Raw genomic sequence first — 17,085 nt, 5'->3', positions numbered from 1 at the left:
CATGTATATTACTGTACAAAGCTGGATCCCATGTATGCAAATCGATCATACCTATGCAAATCATATGTATGCAAATGACCTTGTGCATGTGTTGTCTCACTGGCCCAAGTATCAAGTATCCTGTCTATAGCAATCACCTGTCAACTTTTGAACACTGTTCACTCTCACGCAAGCTTGATGCAATGGCCGCACATGTACTGTACTTGCACCGGATGATCGCAGTCCCAAATCACTCACTTGTTTGTTTGTCGACGCACCCTTTTTTGTGTTGCTTGTTACGATGTAGGCCGGACGGCGACCTTCCCGTGTTCCTGTCCCTCACTCCCTCCTCCATACTGGTGCCTACTATAGGGTGGAGGTACGTTAAGAAGCTGCGCACTTGTTGCATGTGGTTGGGGACACTGTTGTTGCTTCTCCATGTGATGAAGTGGCCCAAACGTATGTTGCTTTGCATGCCCTCGCATTGCCTGCAGATCTTGACTCTGAGTTGATGTGGAATTTATTTGCAGAAGGCCAATGATGAAAGCAGCTGAATTTTAACTTTATTTCATGTTCTGGCAAAACCAGCCTGAATGAAAAGAGATAGTCAATGAATTGTCAATATTGCAATGTACTAAGTTGTTGTGTTTCTTTCTTACATTTGCAGAGCATGGCTAATGCATGGATTGGTCATTCTGTTCTGAATATTGCATGTGCACTCTTGTGTGTTTTGAATCCAATGCATGGATCATTTGCATGTGTCCAAACAAAAAATGTGCCCACAGTGGCCTTGTAGTAAGGCTGCTGAGACAGGATCATTAGTTCTTGGGTTCCAATCCTAACAGGATCCAATGTTGTGCCCTTCACTTGGTGTGAAAAATAGGTAGCTCAGGGGAAAACTCAAAGAAGTAGCTAGCTTTATTTGGGAAGGTTAAAACTGGACAGGTGTAAGAGAGGCATGTCAGGTCCTGGATTGAAATTCGCCATGCCTACAGCCAATATAGGAGCTGTGATCTCCAAACTCTAATCAACTAGAAAGGTAAAGCTATTTCCTTCAGTGGGTCTAAATGTGTGTTAATGTATTTCCCCTATTTCTTGTCTGTAGGGACAACTCTAATGGTGATGCCAAACCTGTGTCAACTCTCAGGAAAGTAAGGGTAAGTTTCAGATCTTTTAGTATTTTGATATACTATTGCTGCAATGCAGATTTGCCATGACATTGTCTTAAGCTGTCAAACTCTCAATGCAAAAAACTTTCTGATAGGTATTTGAGATGGATGGATTTGTTTAGACAGTAGTGTTTGTAATATTCTCACCTATCCCTTGACCTCTGTATGGGTCATTGGGGCACTTTGACTCCATCCACTATTCTCCTCCACCTGTCTCTGTCCTCAGCCTCTCTCATGACTTTTGTTAAACTCAAATCAGTCCACTCTCTTTTGTTATCCTCTCATCTTTTCCTCATGGGACTGTCCCCTGTAGTATTCTGTTAGATTCTAAAGGTTTTGCTTGGAAACTTATGTGTGTTATTTTTGTTTCTCACACCTCAGTCCCGTGCCTCCATCTCCGGAACGTTGCGCCGACTCCCCAAGGAGCTTTCCGAGGAAAAACAAACACGCAGGAGAAGAATAAAACCTTCTGACGAAAGTATGTATTGAATTATTAGTTTCCAATGAACATATGACATGCATTTGTATGGTACAATGTAAATTGCTGTAGCAACTGAATTCTAGAGAGTCAGAACTGTTGGCAAATCTTACATGAAGTGTAATATATAACTTAGCCTTTCAGCTGAAAATACTGTAGTAGATACCTTGGTTACTGTAGCAGGGATGGTGTGTTTTTTTGGGGGGCAAGGATGGCTTTTTTTTAGGGACAGGGATTTTTGTCATCAACAGGAACAGGTATGATGTTTCAGGGAAAGGGATAGTGTTTTCAGTACCAGGAACAGGGATGGTGTATTCAGCACCAGGGACAGGGAAGGTGTATTCAGCACGAGGGACAGGGAAGGTGTATTCAGCACCAGGGACAGGGAAGGTGTTTTCATGGACAGGGGTGGTATTTTGGGATCTTGTTGTCAGTATCGGAGACAGGGATGGTGTGTTCAGCACCAGGGACAGGGATGTTGTGTTCAGGGACAGGGATGTTGTATTCAGGGACAGGGATGGTGTATTCAATACCAGGGACAGGGATGGTGTATTCAGCACCAGGGACAGGGATGGTGTATTCAGCACCAGGGACAGGGATGGTGTATTCAGCACCAGGGACAGGGATGGTGTATTCAGTACTAGGGACAGGGATGGTGTTTTCAGCACCAGGGACAGTGATGGTGTATTCAGTACTAGGGACAGGGGGTGTATTCAGATTGTTTTCAGCACCAGGGACAGGGATGATGTTTTTGTTTATTTTCTTAAACTTAATTTTGCTGTGTTTTAAATTTGTTGTTAAAACAATTCTATAGCACAGTTCCTTAAGTAATACATTGGAAAAACCTGAATTTTTCTCCACCAGTTTTGATAACATTTATCATGTTCAACATTGACATTTTGTAACATTTAACCATTTTAACAAACTGTTTCTTAATCTTTGTTTCAGATATCTTTAAGGTGTACTTCGCTGACCACACATACAGCACCTTAAGACTTGCCATCTCGGCGTCAGCAGAGGAGACGGTACAGAGCACAGCTGAGAAGCTGTGTCTGGGGGAGGATCTGGTGCTCTGTGAAGTCAAGTCAACCGGAGGTTAGTTATTGATACTGGTTAGTGATAAGTTAATCTGAAGGTTAGTTAATGGCCTTGGTTATTGATAAGTTAATCTGGAGGTTAGTTAACGCTCCTGGTTATTGATGAGTTAATTTGGAGATAAGTTAATGATCCTGGTGTGTGTGAATGTATGATTGTGTGTATGATTGTGGATGGACGGCATAAATCTAAAAGGTCTGGATGAATTGCATTGATATTTGGTATGTGGGCAGGTCTTGATGACACCATGAAATTATTAGATTTTTGTGCCTCCTAGCATCTTCTTGTGGTACTGCTGTGGAACTTCTGTACATATGGTTGTGATTTTTACTGATAGCAGTGAATTATAGGAGATGGATTCTAGATACAGTCAAACCTGTCTATAGCGGCCACTCAAGGGACCGGACAAATTTGGCCACTATAGACAGGTGGCCTCTGTATAGAGGTGCTAACTTGTAGATAAAATACCCAAGGGACCGACAAAAAGTGGCCACTATGGACAGGTAGCCCCTCTGTAGAGGTGGCCCCTAATACAGGTTTGACTGTAGCTGTAGTCATTGTGCTTTGAAAATGATTGTTGTATGTTTACGGCGATGGCTGTGATATTAAGCCTGCCTGTTTTGTCCATACAGAAAGAGTTGTGTTGAAAGAGTCTGACGTTTCCGTGACAACGGGACTCAGTCTCAACGGCAGACTCTTCATCGCGCCAAGGGAACATCTTGACTCGTTGGTGAGTGCTGTACCCAAAATTCATCCTTAAGGCCACACCAATTAAGTTTCAGTTGGTTCTCGGATTCAAAGAAATGTATTTTTTGGGGGCGGGGATCAACACGGAAACAGGTTTTTTCAAACTTAATGGTTTTTGTCGCAAGAACGCCACGCCAAGGTAACTGGTTACATGGTAACTGAAACAGCATCATTCTCTTTTCCCTAAACCAATTTAATTGCTCACTAAGAGTGAGGACTAACTGACCCAATAAGAGAAGCAGAAGTTACAAAGGCTGCTCAGGAAATTCCCTTCCCCAACTTTTCCTGATAGCTTTCTGTTTATATCAATGGTTTATTGAGCAAAAATGTTCTGGGAGTTAAAATCATAGCATAGAAGAAAGAATTATAGCATATATGAGTGCAATATTTTCATTTTGTACTGTGATATAACTAGCTCTTAAATGTCAGAGACCAAAGGAAATGAATTACGTGGTCTTGGAGATCTTGGAAATGAAGTTGTTCTTCAGTAGAAATGCCACCCTTGACAGAAACGACAAACCGATTAAGACCTTGCAACATGAAGGGATCTTTCAAAAATCTCTCCAAGTTGCAGGGTCTATCAGTGTTATAAGAAGATAAGGTGACCTTCTTGAGACTTTAAAGTCTCAAGGAAGTCTCCATATAACACTTGAGGTAATGGGTTTGACCTTCGTAAGGCTTTGTGTCCACCGGTTGAAGACAAGCGGTGGAAAAGGTTTGACATTTCAGTTATCCCTCCAGTTATTTGATCATCGAAAGGACGCCAGGTTAGATCGTCCTGCCCTGGTGGTGGGCATTAATTGTTTGATTGTTCAGTGTTAGCTCACTCACACTTACTCCATATCACAGATTACTAGTCTGAAATTGGGATAAGTCTGTGCAAGACCCCCATATGGATGCACACACTTGGTGGCTTTAAGTAATACATGGAGCTAAGCCCAAGATAACAGGATAATGTTACAAGTGCGTACAGGATTTGCAGCTAAATGTCGATGTTAGTCACAACGACGTCCGTACTGTTTAGGACTTGTACTTGCTTTACAGTTAGCCTCTTTCACTGACCTTCTAGGTGCAACTGGCATTTGTTTTGGGAGAGAGTGCTGATTTGGGATTTTCAACATGGGACAGGTTCTCTAACAAAAAACAATTTCAACTAATAATTACTGACTAACTACACCTTAGCTCTCACAAACAGATGCGTCTACCATAACACTACAGAAGTGTTTGAAACAGAGTATGTGTTTTACAATTCTAACTTTGTAACAGTATAGAGTACTGACTCACTCTGTAGCATCAAGTGGCTGGCTTCTTTTGGGAAGTTGAAAGGCAATAGAAGAAGAGGGATACCCTAGACACAGTGGATAACAATCAACTGTCCCCACAGGCTATAGCTACCTTTACCTACATTTTAACGACTCTGCCTTCTCCGTCACACAGACGTGGCTCTACCAGAGCAGAGGGGCCCAAAACACTGCCACCACAGCCTCAAAAAGGCATGGGGCTACATTTACACAGAAAAAACACTGTCCCTGTGGCATCAAAAAGGCTATGGGACTACATTCACCTTGTACTGACACAATTCTACCTTCTCTGTCACCCACAGACACCACTACCAGAACAGGAGGGGCCCAAACAGAGTACATGTGCCACCATAGAACTGATGAGCTCCAGAGAGATGGCTTACCAGATGACTCTGTACGACTGGGAACTCTTCAACTGTGTGCATGAAGTAAGATTTTTATTTTTGACGGGTTTCTTCAGAGCAAGGCCATTCAACCACTTCAAGGCAATGAACTAAGGTGTTGGTTGGTGGATGGGATTATGCAAGGAGATGCTGGAAGGTTGTGAACAGAAGGAAAAAGTTGTCATTGAGAGAATTCTATAGTTTGCTGGTCCGGGGAAAGAAACTGTTGCTGTGGATGTCTAATGAATAGTATAGCGATGTGAGAATTTAACTCAATAGTACTTTTATTTACCACTGTGGTCAAGGCAAGGCAATTGCAATGACAATGATCTTCATTGCATTTTCTTGCCTCATATGGGCTAAATGCATTGGGTTAGATGACTTAAGTAGAAGTGTAAGGAAATTATGTTATATTCCATCTAAATCTACAGCTACAGGGGTACAGTGTAGCACTATTCCCAAATATACTAACTCCTAAATACTTGTACATTTTAAAATGAAGCAGAATGTATACTTTTATATACTGGAGGAGAGCACGATGTAGGAAGCACGATGTGACGTCAAGCACTAAATAATTTGCCATTTTCCCCGTCCTCACAGAACGAACTCATCTACCACATTTTCGGGCGGCACAAGTTCGGAAAGATCACGTCAAACCTTGACCTTCTGCTGCGCCGTTTTAACGAGGTTCAGTTCTGGGTGGTGACGGAGATGTGCCTTACTCCGCAGGTCGGCAAGAGGGTGCAGCTGCTCAGGAAATTCATCAAGATAGCTGCATAGTAAGTACAGCGCGGTGTAGGAGTGCCACCCAGTGATTTGTCTGCAAAGTGCATGTAAGGGATAGTTAGATAGCCACATAGTTAAAAGTGGTGAGGGAGATGTGCCTTACTCCGCAGGTCGGCAAGAGAGTGCAGCTGCTCAGGAAATTCATCAAGATAGCTGCATAGTAAGTAGGGGAGCCACCTAGTGATTTGTGTGCAAAGTGCAGCAGGTGGTAGAGTTTGAGTAGATAGCTGCGTAGTAAATAGCGGACATGTGCTGAAGATGAGAGCGTGCAGCTGCTAAGGAAATTTATCAAGATAGCTGCATAGTGAGTACAGTCCTGTGTAGGAGAGCCACCTAGTGAATTGTATGTAAAGTGCAACAGGTGGCAGAGATGGACAACATGATAGCTACATGTACAAACTCACTCATATATTGATAATGATGTAAAGGTCTAAGAAGAGAACCTTGTGATCTTTTTGAAAAAATATGTAATGATGTGTGATAGAGGAAGTGATAGAGTTGGATGGATACATACATGTTTTTGTACATGTTGCATGCAGATGAGTTTTAAGTGAGTTGTGAAATGCACAACTTTTTAAACCCTCTTCCCATGGCTTAACTTTGGATGTGTGAGGATTCTATATATGGTAATACTTGATGGTCTGGTGCATTGATGTTAATGGTTGCTTGATGCTTTTCTGTTAACACTTATATGTATCTGTCTTTTTCCCTCAGCTGTAAGGAGTACCAGAACCTGAACGCTTTCTTCGCCATCATCATGGGTCTGGGGAACATCGCAGTCAGCCGACTCTCACAAACATGGGAGGTAAGGAAACAATTTTTTTGTCCCCAGTTTCACATCAGGCTTTTCCTTTTGGGTTGTAAGACGTACTGTCTTAATGAAAAAGACTTCTTTGCGGATTCTCATAATGAAAGCATGTTGTTCCTACTACACAGATCAAAGAAATAGGAACACAAACTTTGTTGTTACTGAGGTGTGTCTTGTGTGGGTGTACAAATGTACGTGTCTGTCTTTCTGTCTGTTCTTCATATTTTGACCACAAAAGCTTTACAAGCAATGGATGTAACGATACTTGGTACTAGGTGGTAAGGTCTTGGAAAGACAAGGGTGAAGCTTGATTATTGGTCACCTGGCAGTTTTCCTTGGTACTGCAGCAGAACTTCCAGTTTGTCTCACTGTGATCTCAAAATGTGTTTGTCTTATTTTTTCCAGAGGCTGCCCAATAAGTTCAAGAGAATGTTTGCAGAGTTTGAGAGCTTCATGGTAAGTTTCATAGAATTTTTAGCATTCCTGTCAAATTTCTCAGAAAACAGTTTCCATCGAACAGCTAAAAACATGTAGTCTTGTCTTTGGTTGGAGTGTGTTAATCTTCAGGCAGATTTATCAGTGGCATAAGATAGGTATCAAACCTGGCTAAGGAGTATAGCCGGCCAAAGGAAGTCATCAGCCTCTGGTAGCTTAACTCCTATGGCAGCTTTTGATGCTATCTTATGCTACCGTAGGATCTGCTTGGAGATTAGGAGTGTGTCACAAAGGACATTTAACTAAAGTGTGCAGAAAAGCCAATGTGGGCTTGCTGGAAAGAGTCGCTTGGAAGCGTGATTTGAAGTCTAGCCAACTGCTGCCCATTCCTGTGTCAGTGACTTCTACAGTAGTATAATCAAATACTGAATGTTACTACTACTACTATATTATACATTTGATCGATTTTGAAATGACATGGTCGGAAATGTTAGTTCATAGGTGTTTCTGATCTTGTTTGTTTAATTTGTTTGTTTGTTTTTATCACAGGATCCGTCCAGAAACCACCGAGTGTACAGACTAGCGATGAGTAAACTACAACCGCCAATCATTCCATTTATACCGCTACTGATGAAAGGTGGGTGTATGATAAAGTTTCAAGCAAAGATAACAGATGCAGGAGTGTCCTGAGAACTGGGAAAGTTTATTTGATGCTTTTCCAAGAAGAAGGCCTATAATTAGAATTGAAACTAGAAAGGCAACATTTTTGAAAAAAATGCAGAATGTGGGCGAAGGGAAAAGAAAGCAAAAATCGCAAGAAAAAAAGCATGAAGAAAGGCAACATTTTCGCGAAAATGCAGCAAAGAAAATGAAAAAATATTATCTATCCACGGATTCGATCCCGTAGCGTTGGTTTACCATGCGTGAATAATACCACTGAGCCAGTGCTACAACACGTTACAGGTGCACGTTTTAACAGGTATCTAAATGTATTGCGTAGCTTGAACACGTCCGTTCACCGTTGAATTTGCAAGATTCCAAGGTCCAATTTTCTGAAGATAATGTTTTTGTGTGAAAATTTATCAATCTCGTTCATTCCATGGCGGGCAACTTCTTCCTTGAGCGCCTGTTTGGTCGCCTCAGCTGCTATAGTATTATCAAACTGCATGACGAATACCATTTTGTGTTCTGTGCGTTGATTGGTTCACCTCTGCGTACACCCGAGACAGTCCGCCACTTTATTCCAATCAAAAAGCTGGAAACGCGGAGTATATGTTTACAGCTTCCATTTTTTCTGAGTTCTGATTGGCTATTTTAAACTCGATGCCGATTGTGTTCTGTGCGTTGATAGGTTCACGTCTGACGTAAAACCGAAAAAGTGAGACTTTAAGCCAATCAAATAGCTTGAAACGTGGAGTACATGTTTACAGCTTCCATTCTTTCTGATTTCCGGGTGGAATATGCAAATATCTGAGGAAAAACTAAATGTGTGGCTTCGCCCACATAACTAAACTTATTCCAACTGTTGCAGTTGAACTAAAATATGGAGCTGTGTCAGTGGTTGGTGAATCAAAGTACTTTGAAACAAAGGAAAGCACAACCTAACTCTCCTGAAGACGGGAAACTGAGATGGATTCAGAGATTATTTAAACAGTCATCACATGGCTTTGGAGGGCCCAACCAAATATTATTCTTGTAGCTTATTCCAAATATGTCCATCAGTGAAATTTTTTTCCAAATTTCCAGTTTGTAAACCCTTGTAGTACAACCTCTGCTTGGAGAGTAATCCAGATGATCTTGTTGCATGTAGCTTTTGAATACAGTGTGGGTGTCCTTATGGCAAGTATCAATGTCTTACTTATCAAAATCAAATTATCAAGTACTTCTTTAGTATTTCACGGAGCTCAGAATTAAATTATGGGGATCTTCTAACACAATATTTACCTTGCAGATATGACTTTCACCCACGAAGGCAATAAGACATACTATGACGGTCTAGTCAACTTTGAAAAAATGGTGAGTTTGACATCAAGTTGAAAGCTTTTGTTGCAGATCGATCAGTTTACCCACTTTTTATTTCATTGTAATACTTATCATTTTATATGGAAGACTGACATTTGCATGGTTGAAATTATTGTATGGTGTAGTAGAGAAAAATGACAAATGAATCTTGTAAACTGGTTGTTTCTTTTCTTTTTGGTCTAACCTTATGTTATTAATAACTTAAATGAAATTATAATGTGTTGTTTTTTTTCAGCACATGATCTCATCTACTATAAGGACCATCAGACAATGTGGGAGCGAACCTTTCAGTAAGTAGAACTGACTTGTTGTCCACCTTGTAATGCCTAGTCACACATACACGTACATGTAGGTCAGCAAGCTTCCTTAATGTTTCTGTAGCAGGGTATATTTTTTTATAGAGAGGGTTTTCTAGCCCTTCCTCTTAGATGAACTTGAAGTGGGGTCATGTGGTGCAATCGGCAGGGTGTTCGATTCATAACCCAGAGATTCTGGGTTCGAATCCGTTGATGTGCCATCGATTTTTTGTCCTTGGGAAAGGCACTTTACATGACTTTCCTCACTACACTATGGTGTAAATGAGTACCTAGCGTTGGTTAGGGCCGTCCCTTGGATAGGACGTTAAATGGAGGTCCCTTCTTTGAGGAGAACAACACCTCAAGCACATTAAACTACCCACCACACTTATCAAAAAGAGCAGGGGTCCTTCCCGGTGTGAGTGGATCAAATAAATCTGTCCAGATATGCAACTTGTACTGTTCAGTACAAACCTGGTGTTTTACGCTATAATGTGGTTTACTGGGTATGCAACATACAGACAAACAAACAAAAAACAACTGACAACAGCGCTTAATATGCATAAAATCTGTGCGTGTGGAGATGGAATGTCCTCAATCAATGTCATTCAAGATTGTTGACTTCCGTCGATGAAGGTCAGACTTCTGATTTGTAAATCACAGCCGTGACCTTACCTCAGGGCTGTATCAAAGAACCGTCCTTCCCTCCTGAGATGGAAATTTCCTTGATTCGATGTAAAAAAAAGAATTCCACCCTATCTGTCTAAAAAAAATCTGAACTTCATAGCATGAAATTGTTTACAAAATTTAATGTATTCGCAAGGTAACAACTTGAAGGTAAATCAAAAACATGGGCTCCTAATCAATAAGTGAGACATAAAGCTGGCGACAGCCTGCAAAGAATGCATAATATGCAGAATAACGTGTCTGCCAATAATTAGTAACTTTTCAAGCCTCCAAATTACCAATATTGCTAGCGCCCAGACAACTCATGACAATATAGCCTTGTGATTGTTTCATGGGAAAGTGCACATGAGGACACTCAGGTCTAGTTTTAGGGACGGGGACACCCTCATGTTCCAACACGTGTTGGGTTGCGTGGTGTAATGATAACGTGTTTGGCCCAAGACCAATATGAACTGATAATCATACGAGATAATTAAAAAACCTTGAGCTTGATTCCAGAGTCTTTCCCAACTGTCCTGTTCATTGAATTCAAGGTTGACGCCTGCATCGATTGTTAATTCAGCAAAGATTTTAAGAAGAGATATAGGCTTGCGCTTCACTCTCTTTGTGTAAAGATTGACCATAGCTTTGTCCCTCTGTCTTGGGCATGGTATTCAAGGTTCAAGCCCCCGTGTGCAGATTGACTGTTAATTAGTAAGCAAAGATTTTAAGAAGAGATTTTAGGTTGGGCTTACTTCTTTTTATGTAAGGATTGACCCCAACCTTGCCCAGCTATCCGATGCAATAGAGTGAAGTGTGAGTAAAGTGTTTGCCTTGCCTTTGGTTGGTCATGAGTTTGATCCCCAACTGAATCAGACCAAAAACTTTTAAAATGGTACGTGCTGCTTTCTTTTGAGCACTCAGCATTTGGGAAAGGTATGGAAAGGAAAGCAAAAGAAAAGGATGGAAAGGAAAGGAAAGAGCATGGTAGTTGAATACTCACCTCTGTCAATGGTGCTTAACTGTTGTAGTAATTGCACAAAAGTTGTGTGGCCCAATGGCTACAGAAATGGAGACTGGCACCACCATATGCACCATCTGGTGCTGGAAGGACATGAAGTAACTAACTTGCCCAGCTGTCTAGCTGTAGTCTTCAAGGCTGCAGCCCGCATGTGCAGATTGACAGATGAAGTAGGATTAGTGTGTATAGGAAATAGGATCAACAGACTTAGCAAAATGTAGTTGTCAACCTTGTGGACTTCCCCAGGTCCTCTAGGGTTATGGTTGCGTGAAATGTAAACCTAAAAATGTTACAGACATATGTGAATTCTGGCATAGTTTTTTGGATGAAAAAAAAATAAAGAAATATATTTTCTTCGTGAATGTTAGACATCCATTCAAAAGCATCTTTTCAGTCAAAATATGGGCATTACATGGATGAAATGCTTATACATAGATGACATGGATAATATGGATAACGTTAAATGACTGTGTGGCCAAAATTTATTTGGGGTCAATCTCGTTTTATTGATGTTTTAGACCATTTATCGCAATCAGAATTTCAAGTGTTGGCAAAACATTTTCACAATTTTAACCATGTGTGTCTTTTTTCCAGATTTCGATCCCCCACCAGTCGTGAAGAACATACAAGAGGTTCGAAACTACGTCAGGTAAGCCACATTCTGAATAAACATTCATGCTGTGTGCGTGGGCTTGTGTGGCGTAACTGCAAATGTTTGGTCCAGAGGTTCTGGGTTCGAATCCTGTCATGCTATCGATCTTGTGCTCTTGGGAAAGACTTTCCTCACTCCACCCAGGTGTAAAAATGGGTACCTGACTTCAGTTGGTGAGGTAAAAGGCAGTGGAAAGAGAGGGTTAGGCTCTGCCTTCCAATAACGTGCCTAGATACATTTGATAATAACTTACTGCCCAGATGACCTCAAAAAGGCAATGGGGCTACCTTTCCCTTTTTTTGTGTGTGTTTATTTGGGAGTGTGTGTGTCTGTTTGTGTTTATGTGTGTCTGTTTAAAACTAATGACTGTACCAAGTAGATGGCGACAGCTAGGCTAGGTGACAGCATGCATTCCTTGAAGCATGATATTCCAGATGAGCTAGCATAGTATGAAGTGCAATAAGAAGGTTGAGTGATTTGTAAAGACATGACAAATGTCCTTAAACTGTTTTTATCTCAGTGTTTTCTTAAGGACACAGTTTTCGTCATACATAATTAGCACATAGTTGAAAACGTCAGCTCTAACATAAAATTAAAACGTGACAGCTGACCTCAAACCTGCAAAGTGATTTGACGCAAAATGAGTCCCTGAAAAGAAAAGAAGTCTTTAGTGATGAATGCATAATTACATTCTTTATCCAGTAATGTATAATTATATGAGTCAATGTACAATTAGACAAGTCGATGTGTAATTACTTACAAAGTTTTCAAACACAAAACTGAAAGGTGACAGCTGTCCTAAAACTGTTTCTTAGCATAAGGATGCAAAGTGATTTTTCGTAAATTTAGTCCCTGAAAAGACAAGAAGTCTTTAGTGATGAATGCATAATTGCATATGTATGGCCTCCTTCATTCAGTACATGTATAATTATATTAGTCATTGTATAATTATTTTTGTAATTACTACATAATTTAAGTGCGAACTGTTGCGTCACCAAAGACCTTGTGTGGTTTTGTTTGTATCGCGCAGCAGGTAAACTGCCTCGGGGCGTAACACAACAATTGTGTTCTTTGTTAAGGACGAGCTGTATAAGACCCGATTGTTAAGTTTGATCCACTCATACTGGGAAAGGCCCCTACTTTAATTGATCAGTGTGGTGGGTTCTTTAATGTGTTAAAGGTGTCTCTCTCCTCCACTTTATGTCCTATTTGAGAGGATTTCCCTAACAAATGCATGTTACTGATTTCACCTGCTAAGGAAATAGGTGATTCCCAAGGTCAGCTGTAGGATCTGCCATGGATTCAAACCCAGGACCTTGAGGTTCTAAGAAAAACATGTAAGAGGACATTCAGATGCAGATTTCTCTGAATCAAGTAGAAGTGTCTTTTTCAAGGGCACAACATAGAGATTCAAACCCAGGATCTTTGGATTCTACCACAAGTTTAACTTTCTCTAACTTAAGCTAGGTATGCCTTTTCACCTGTGTGGAGTGAGGAAAGGTACCTTTTAATGGGATTCAAACCCTGAACCTTTAGACCCTAGCCAACCACTCTAACCAAAAGGCCAATGTCATGATACACCCTGTAGTTTTATGCCACGGCATCCCTAACCAAAGCTAGGTTCTAATGTTCCTGAGAGATGTGAGGAAATTGCCAACCTGCCCAGGATTCAAACCCGGGATCAACAACCCTAACCAAGGAGGTTGAAAAAAGGAAGCCTTACCAGTTTCAAACCCAGGACCTTGATATTCTGAGTCAACAACGCTAATGTTGTCCCCTCTGCCCCCCTTTACGGACACTCCACCACCAACACACCTGCCCCCCTGCTGTACATTACCGCCCTGGATTATCAAACCTACCATTACCCTTTTGTCTCTCCCCACAGTTAGAGGCTCCACCATTTATCCAACTATCCGTCAGCTTGGGACACTTTCCCTTTGTGTCAGAAGGTAGCGATTAGGATGTGTAGCGTTCCGTAACTGTCCTCTTATCCACTTTGTATACTATATAACACCAGCTGCACTTATGATAGTGCTGACACTAATGTGTCGTCTTCTTTGTCTTTCTGGTCTTCTCAAACAAAGCATAACTGCAAAACTGCCGCTACCAACCCAAAGCTTCCTAGGCAGACCCTTGTAATGAGTTGTTTCATCGTCAATAAAGAAAGATAACAATTTTCATTAGCTAGTAGTGTAAGGTGGCTTTGCTACAGCTTATATTTTCTGTCAAGGTCCCTCATACTTTTCTCGAAAAGTGTGTATGGTTCTTTTTGGGGAAGGTGTTTTAACATTTCTTACATTTGTCAGTCTCAAAGCTTGGGTTTTAGCAAGAGGTAAAGAACACTTTCCGTTAAAGTTTGTGTCAGAAGGTAATGATTAGCATGTGTAGCCTTCTGTGACTAATTTTTCTTATCCACTTTGTATACTATAACACCAGCTGCACTTATGATAGTACTGACACTAATGTGTCGTCTTCTTTGTCTTTCTGGTCATCTCGAACGAAGCATAATTGCATAACTGCATAATTGCATAACTGCCGCTACCAACCCAAAGCTTCCTAGGCAGACCCGTGTAATGAGTTGTTTCATCGTCAATAAAGAAAAAAAAAGATAACACTTTTCGTTAGCTAGTAGTGTAATGCAGCTTTGCTACAGCTTATATACTCAGTCAAGGTCCCTCATACTTTTCTCGAAAAGTGTGTATGGTTCTTTTTGGGGAAGGTGTTTTAACATTTCTTACATTTGTCAGTATTAAAGCTTGAGTTTTAGCGAGAGGTAAAGAACACTTTCTCTTAAAGTTTGTGTCAGAAGGTAGTGATACGCATGTGTAGCGTTCCGTAACTGTCCTCTTATCCACTTTGTATACTATAACACCAGCTGCACTTATGATAGTACTGACACTAATGTGTCGTCTTCTTTGTCTTTCTGGTCATCTCGAACGAAGCATAACTGTATAACTGCCGCTACCAACCCAAAGCTTCCTAGGCAGACCCGTGTAATGAGTTGTTTCATCGTCAATAAAGAAAGAAAGAAAGAAAGATAACAATTTTCGTTAGCTAGTAGTGTAAGGTGGCTTTGCTACAGCTTATATATTCAGTACAAGGTCACCCATACTCTTCTCGAAAAGTGTGTATGGTTCTTTTTTGTGCAGGTGCCTTAAGATTCTTACATTTGTCAGTATTAAAGCTTGAGTTTTAGCAAGAGGTAAAGAACACTTTCTCTTAAAGTTTGTGTCAGAAGGTAGTGATTAGCATGTGTAGCCTTCCGTGACTCTTATCCACTTTGTATACTGTAATGCCAGCTGCCGTTTCTATTGTTGTAATCTGGTATGCAGTATGATTATGAAGACCTTTCTTTATTGAATATGTTTGCCTCCTTGGCAATGTCCAAAGATACCATAACATCAGCTGTTCACTCCATTGTTCACAGGTTAGCATAAGTCTGATATACACTTTAATTATTATGAGGAACATACATGTATTTGCCCCATTGTATTCACCCCATTAGCGCAAGTCCATATGAAGGTCGCTGAAAAGAATAGTTGTCAAATGCAATATGTGTGTGTGTGTGTGTGTGTGTGTGTGTATACATTTACATGTACATGTATATGTATATGTACAAACATAATATACTACATTGATGGAGTAATATAGTAGAGTGTACTCATAAATATGTAAAAACAGATCTATTTTGTGCTTAAAGATACATGTGTCAAAGCATATTTGTCTGTCAGTATGCAATTTAACTATTACTCTTTGATTGTTTGGAAAACCCAAAATGTGACAAAATTGCTGTACACAGGCACCAATGCATCGGCCCCCTCAGTTTTTGATTTCCGCACTATTACCCCTGTCCGTCACAAGCCCCGCCCCCTTACCTGCCGGACAGGTGAGAGTTCGCACCTGAGGGGCTTTTCCCCCGCAGGCCGATCGTCCAACCGCAGTTGTTTACAATGATCCAGCCGCCCGAAGACCACGTTTGATTGTCTGATTATCCTCCCGCGCGCGCCAAAGTTCCAACGACCTATAGTGACCCCTCGCCTGGGGTGTGTTTTGTCAGAAGCATTAGTCATACCTGGCTCGACACCTTTGCATTACATAATCTGCTTAAGACAATCTGCTACTACTATACTACGATTATAATCGTACTGACACTAGACTAACTACCAAGACAGATCTTCTTCCTCTGTGTCTTTCTGGTGGGCCTCGATTGAAGTTTGACACTTTTTGTTAGTTAGCAGTGCAATGCACCTTTACATTACATAATCTAGCAGAGAAATGTAGTTTCATCATCTTTTTGAGGCCATAAAGGCAGTGGGAAATATGTTATTCACAGTGTCTAAGGCACGAACTTGGGTACCGTTTACCTCCCCAGCCTAAGTCAGATATGAGTAGTGTGTGGGATTGAGTGAGTGGGTGAGTGAGTGAATAAGTGAGTTAGAGTGTGTGATTGAATGTGAGTGGGTGAATGGCTGCAGTATGACTACTACAGGACAGTTGAAAAGTTGATGTTCTTCCTTTTTTTGTGTCGGAACAAAATTTTCACCCAATGCCATTTTAACTACCAAAGACAGATGTGCTTTCATGCTAATCTATAATAACACCACTGTCCTTTTCATTCAAAAGTATGTCGCTTGATGAGTTTTCATTGTTTGAACTTCGAACCCTAGAAGACTAAATTGTGTTAAAGGGTTTCGCAATAAAAGGAAGGAAATTGATGACAGTTTCTTTTCCTACCTCTCCAGGAGTCTGAATGTGATTGATAACCAGCGAACGTTGACGCAGCTCTCACACAAGCTGGAGCCCAGAAGATCGTAGAGCATCAGTGACAACACTGCTGCGACTGAAGATGTAATGAGGCTTGTTTTACGTGCTCAAGTCACCTCCTCCAACACAGGACCCCCACCTTAGGTTCCTACTGAAAGACGAATGTAATCCCTTAACCCAGAAGATTGTAGAGCATTGGTGACATCACAGCTGTGACGGAAGATAGGTTGAGGCTATAGCATTGTTTCACCTTGGTGTATTACTGCCGCCAGTAGGTACGCAATCTGAGTAATTGGATCCAGACGACCAAGCAGCGGGGTTGCATTACCGCATGGCCACAGAGACATGCTCTCCAAATGGACGCACGGTTTCAGGAAAATACTACGGACATAAAGATGCTAGTTTTTCTCCCAGCTTTTCTGTTTGAACCACATTACGTTGGCCATTTCTTTTTTTAAATCAATGACCAGTATTTATGTTACT

The 17,085-nt window shown here is 41.0% G+C and overlaps 1 protein-coding gene across 1 annotated transcript in view; it reads left to right on the top strand.

Moving 5' to 3' along the window:
* Positions 1–16,838, top strand: part of LOC118424000 (rap guanine nucleotide exchange factor 4-like) — a 66,346-nt gene extending 49,508 nt beyond the window's left edge. The window contains exons 16-29 of the mRNA XM_035832381.1: positions 287–358; positions 1,085–1,136; positions 1,530–1,626; positions 2,575–2,721; positions 3,354–3,451; positions 5,072–5,197; positions 5,753–5,931; positions 6,653–6,743; positions 7,152–7,202; positions 7,731–7,818; positions 9,133–9,197; positions 9,439–9,493; positions 11,781–11,835; positions 16,581–16,838. Of these exons, the coding sequence (XP_035688274.1) occupies positions 287–358; positions 1,085–1,136; positions 1,530–1,626; positions 2,575–2,721; positions 3,354–3,451; positions 5,072–5,197; positions 5,753–5,931; positions 6,653–6,743; positions 7,152–7,202; positions 7,731–7,818; positions 9,133–9,197; positions 9,439–9,493; positions 11,781–11,835; positions 16,581–16,653 (1,249 nt within the window). The 3' untranslated portion in view covers positions 16,654–16,838. The remainder of the gene's footprint in view (positions 1–286; positions 359–1,084; positions 1,137–1,529; positions 1,627–2,574; positions 2,722–3,353; positions 3,452–5,071; positions 5,198–5,752; positions 5,932–6,652; positions 6,744–7,151; positions 7,203–7,730; positions 7,819–9,132; positions 9,198–9,438; positions 9,494–11,780; positions 11,836–16,580) is intronic.
* Positions 16,839–17,085: the final 247 nt, after the last annotated feature.

Source organism: Branchiostoma floridae, chromosome 10, assembly GCF_000003815.2.
Source record: "Branchiostoma floridae strain S238N-H82 chromosome 10, Bfl_VNyyK, whole genome shotgun sequence".
NCBI lineage: Eukaryota > Metazoa > Chordata > Leptocardii > Amphioxiformes > Branchiostomatidae > Branchiostoma > Branchiostoma floridae.
This window is presented reverse-complemented; position numbering and strand designations above follow the sequence as displayed.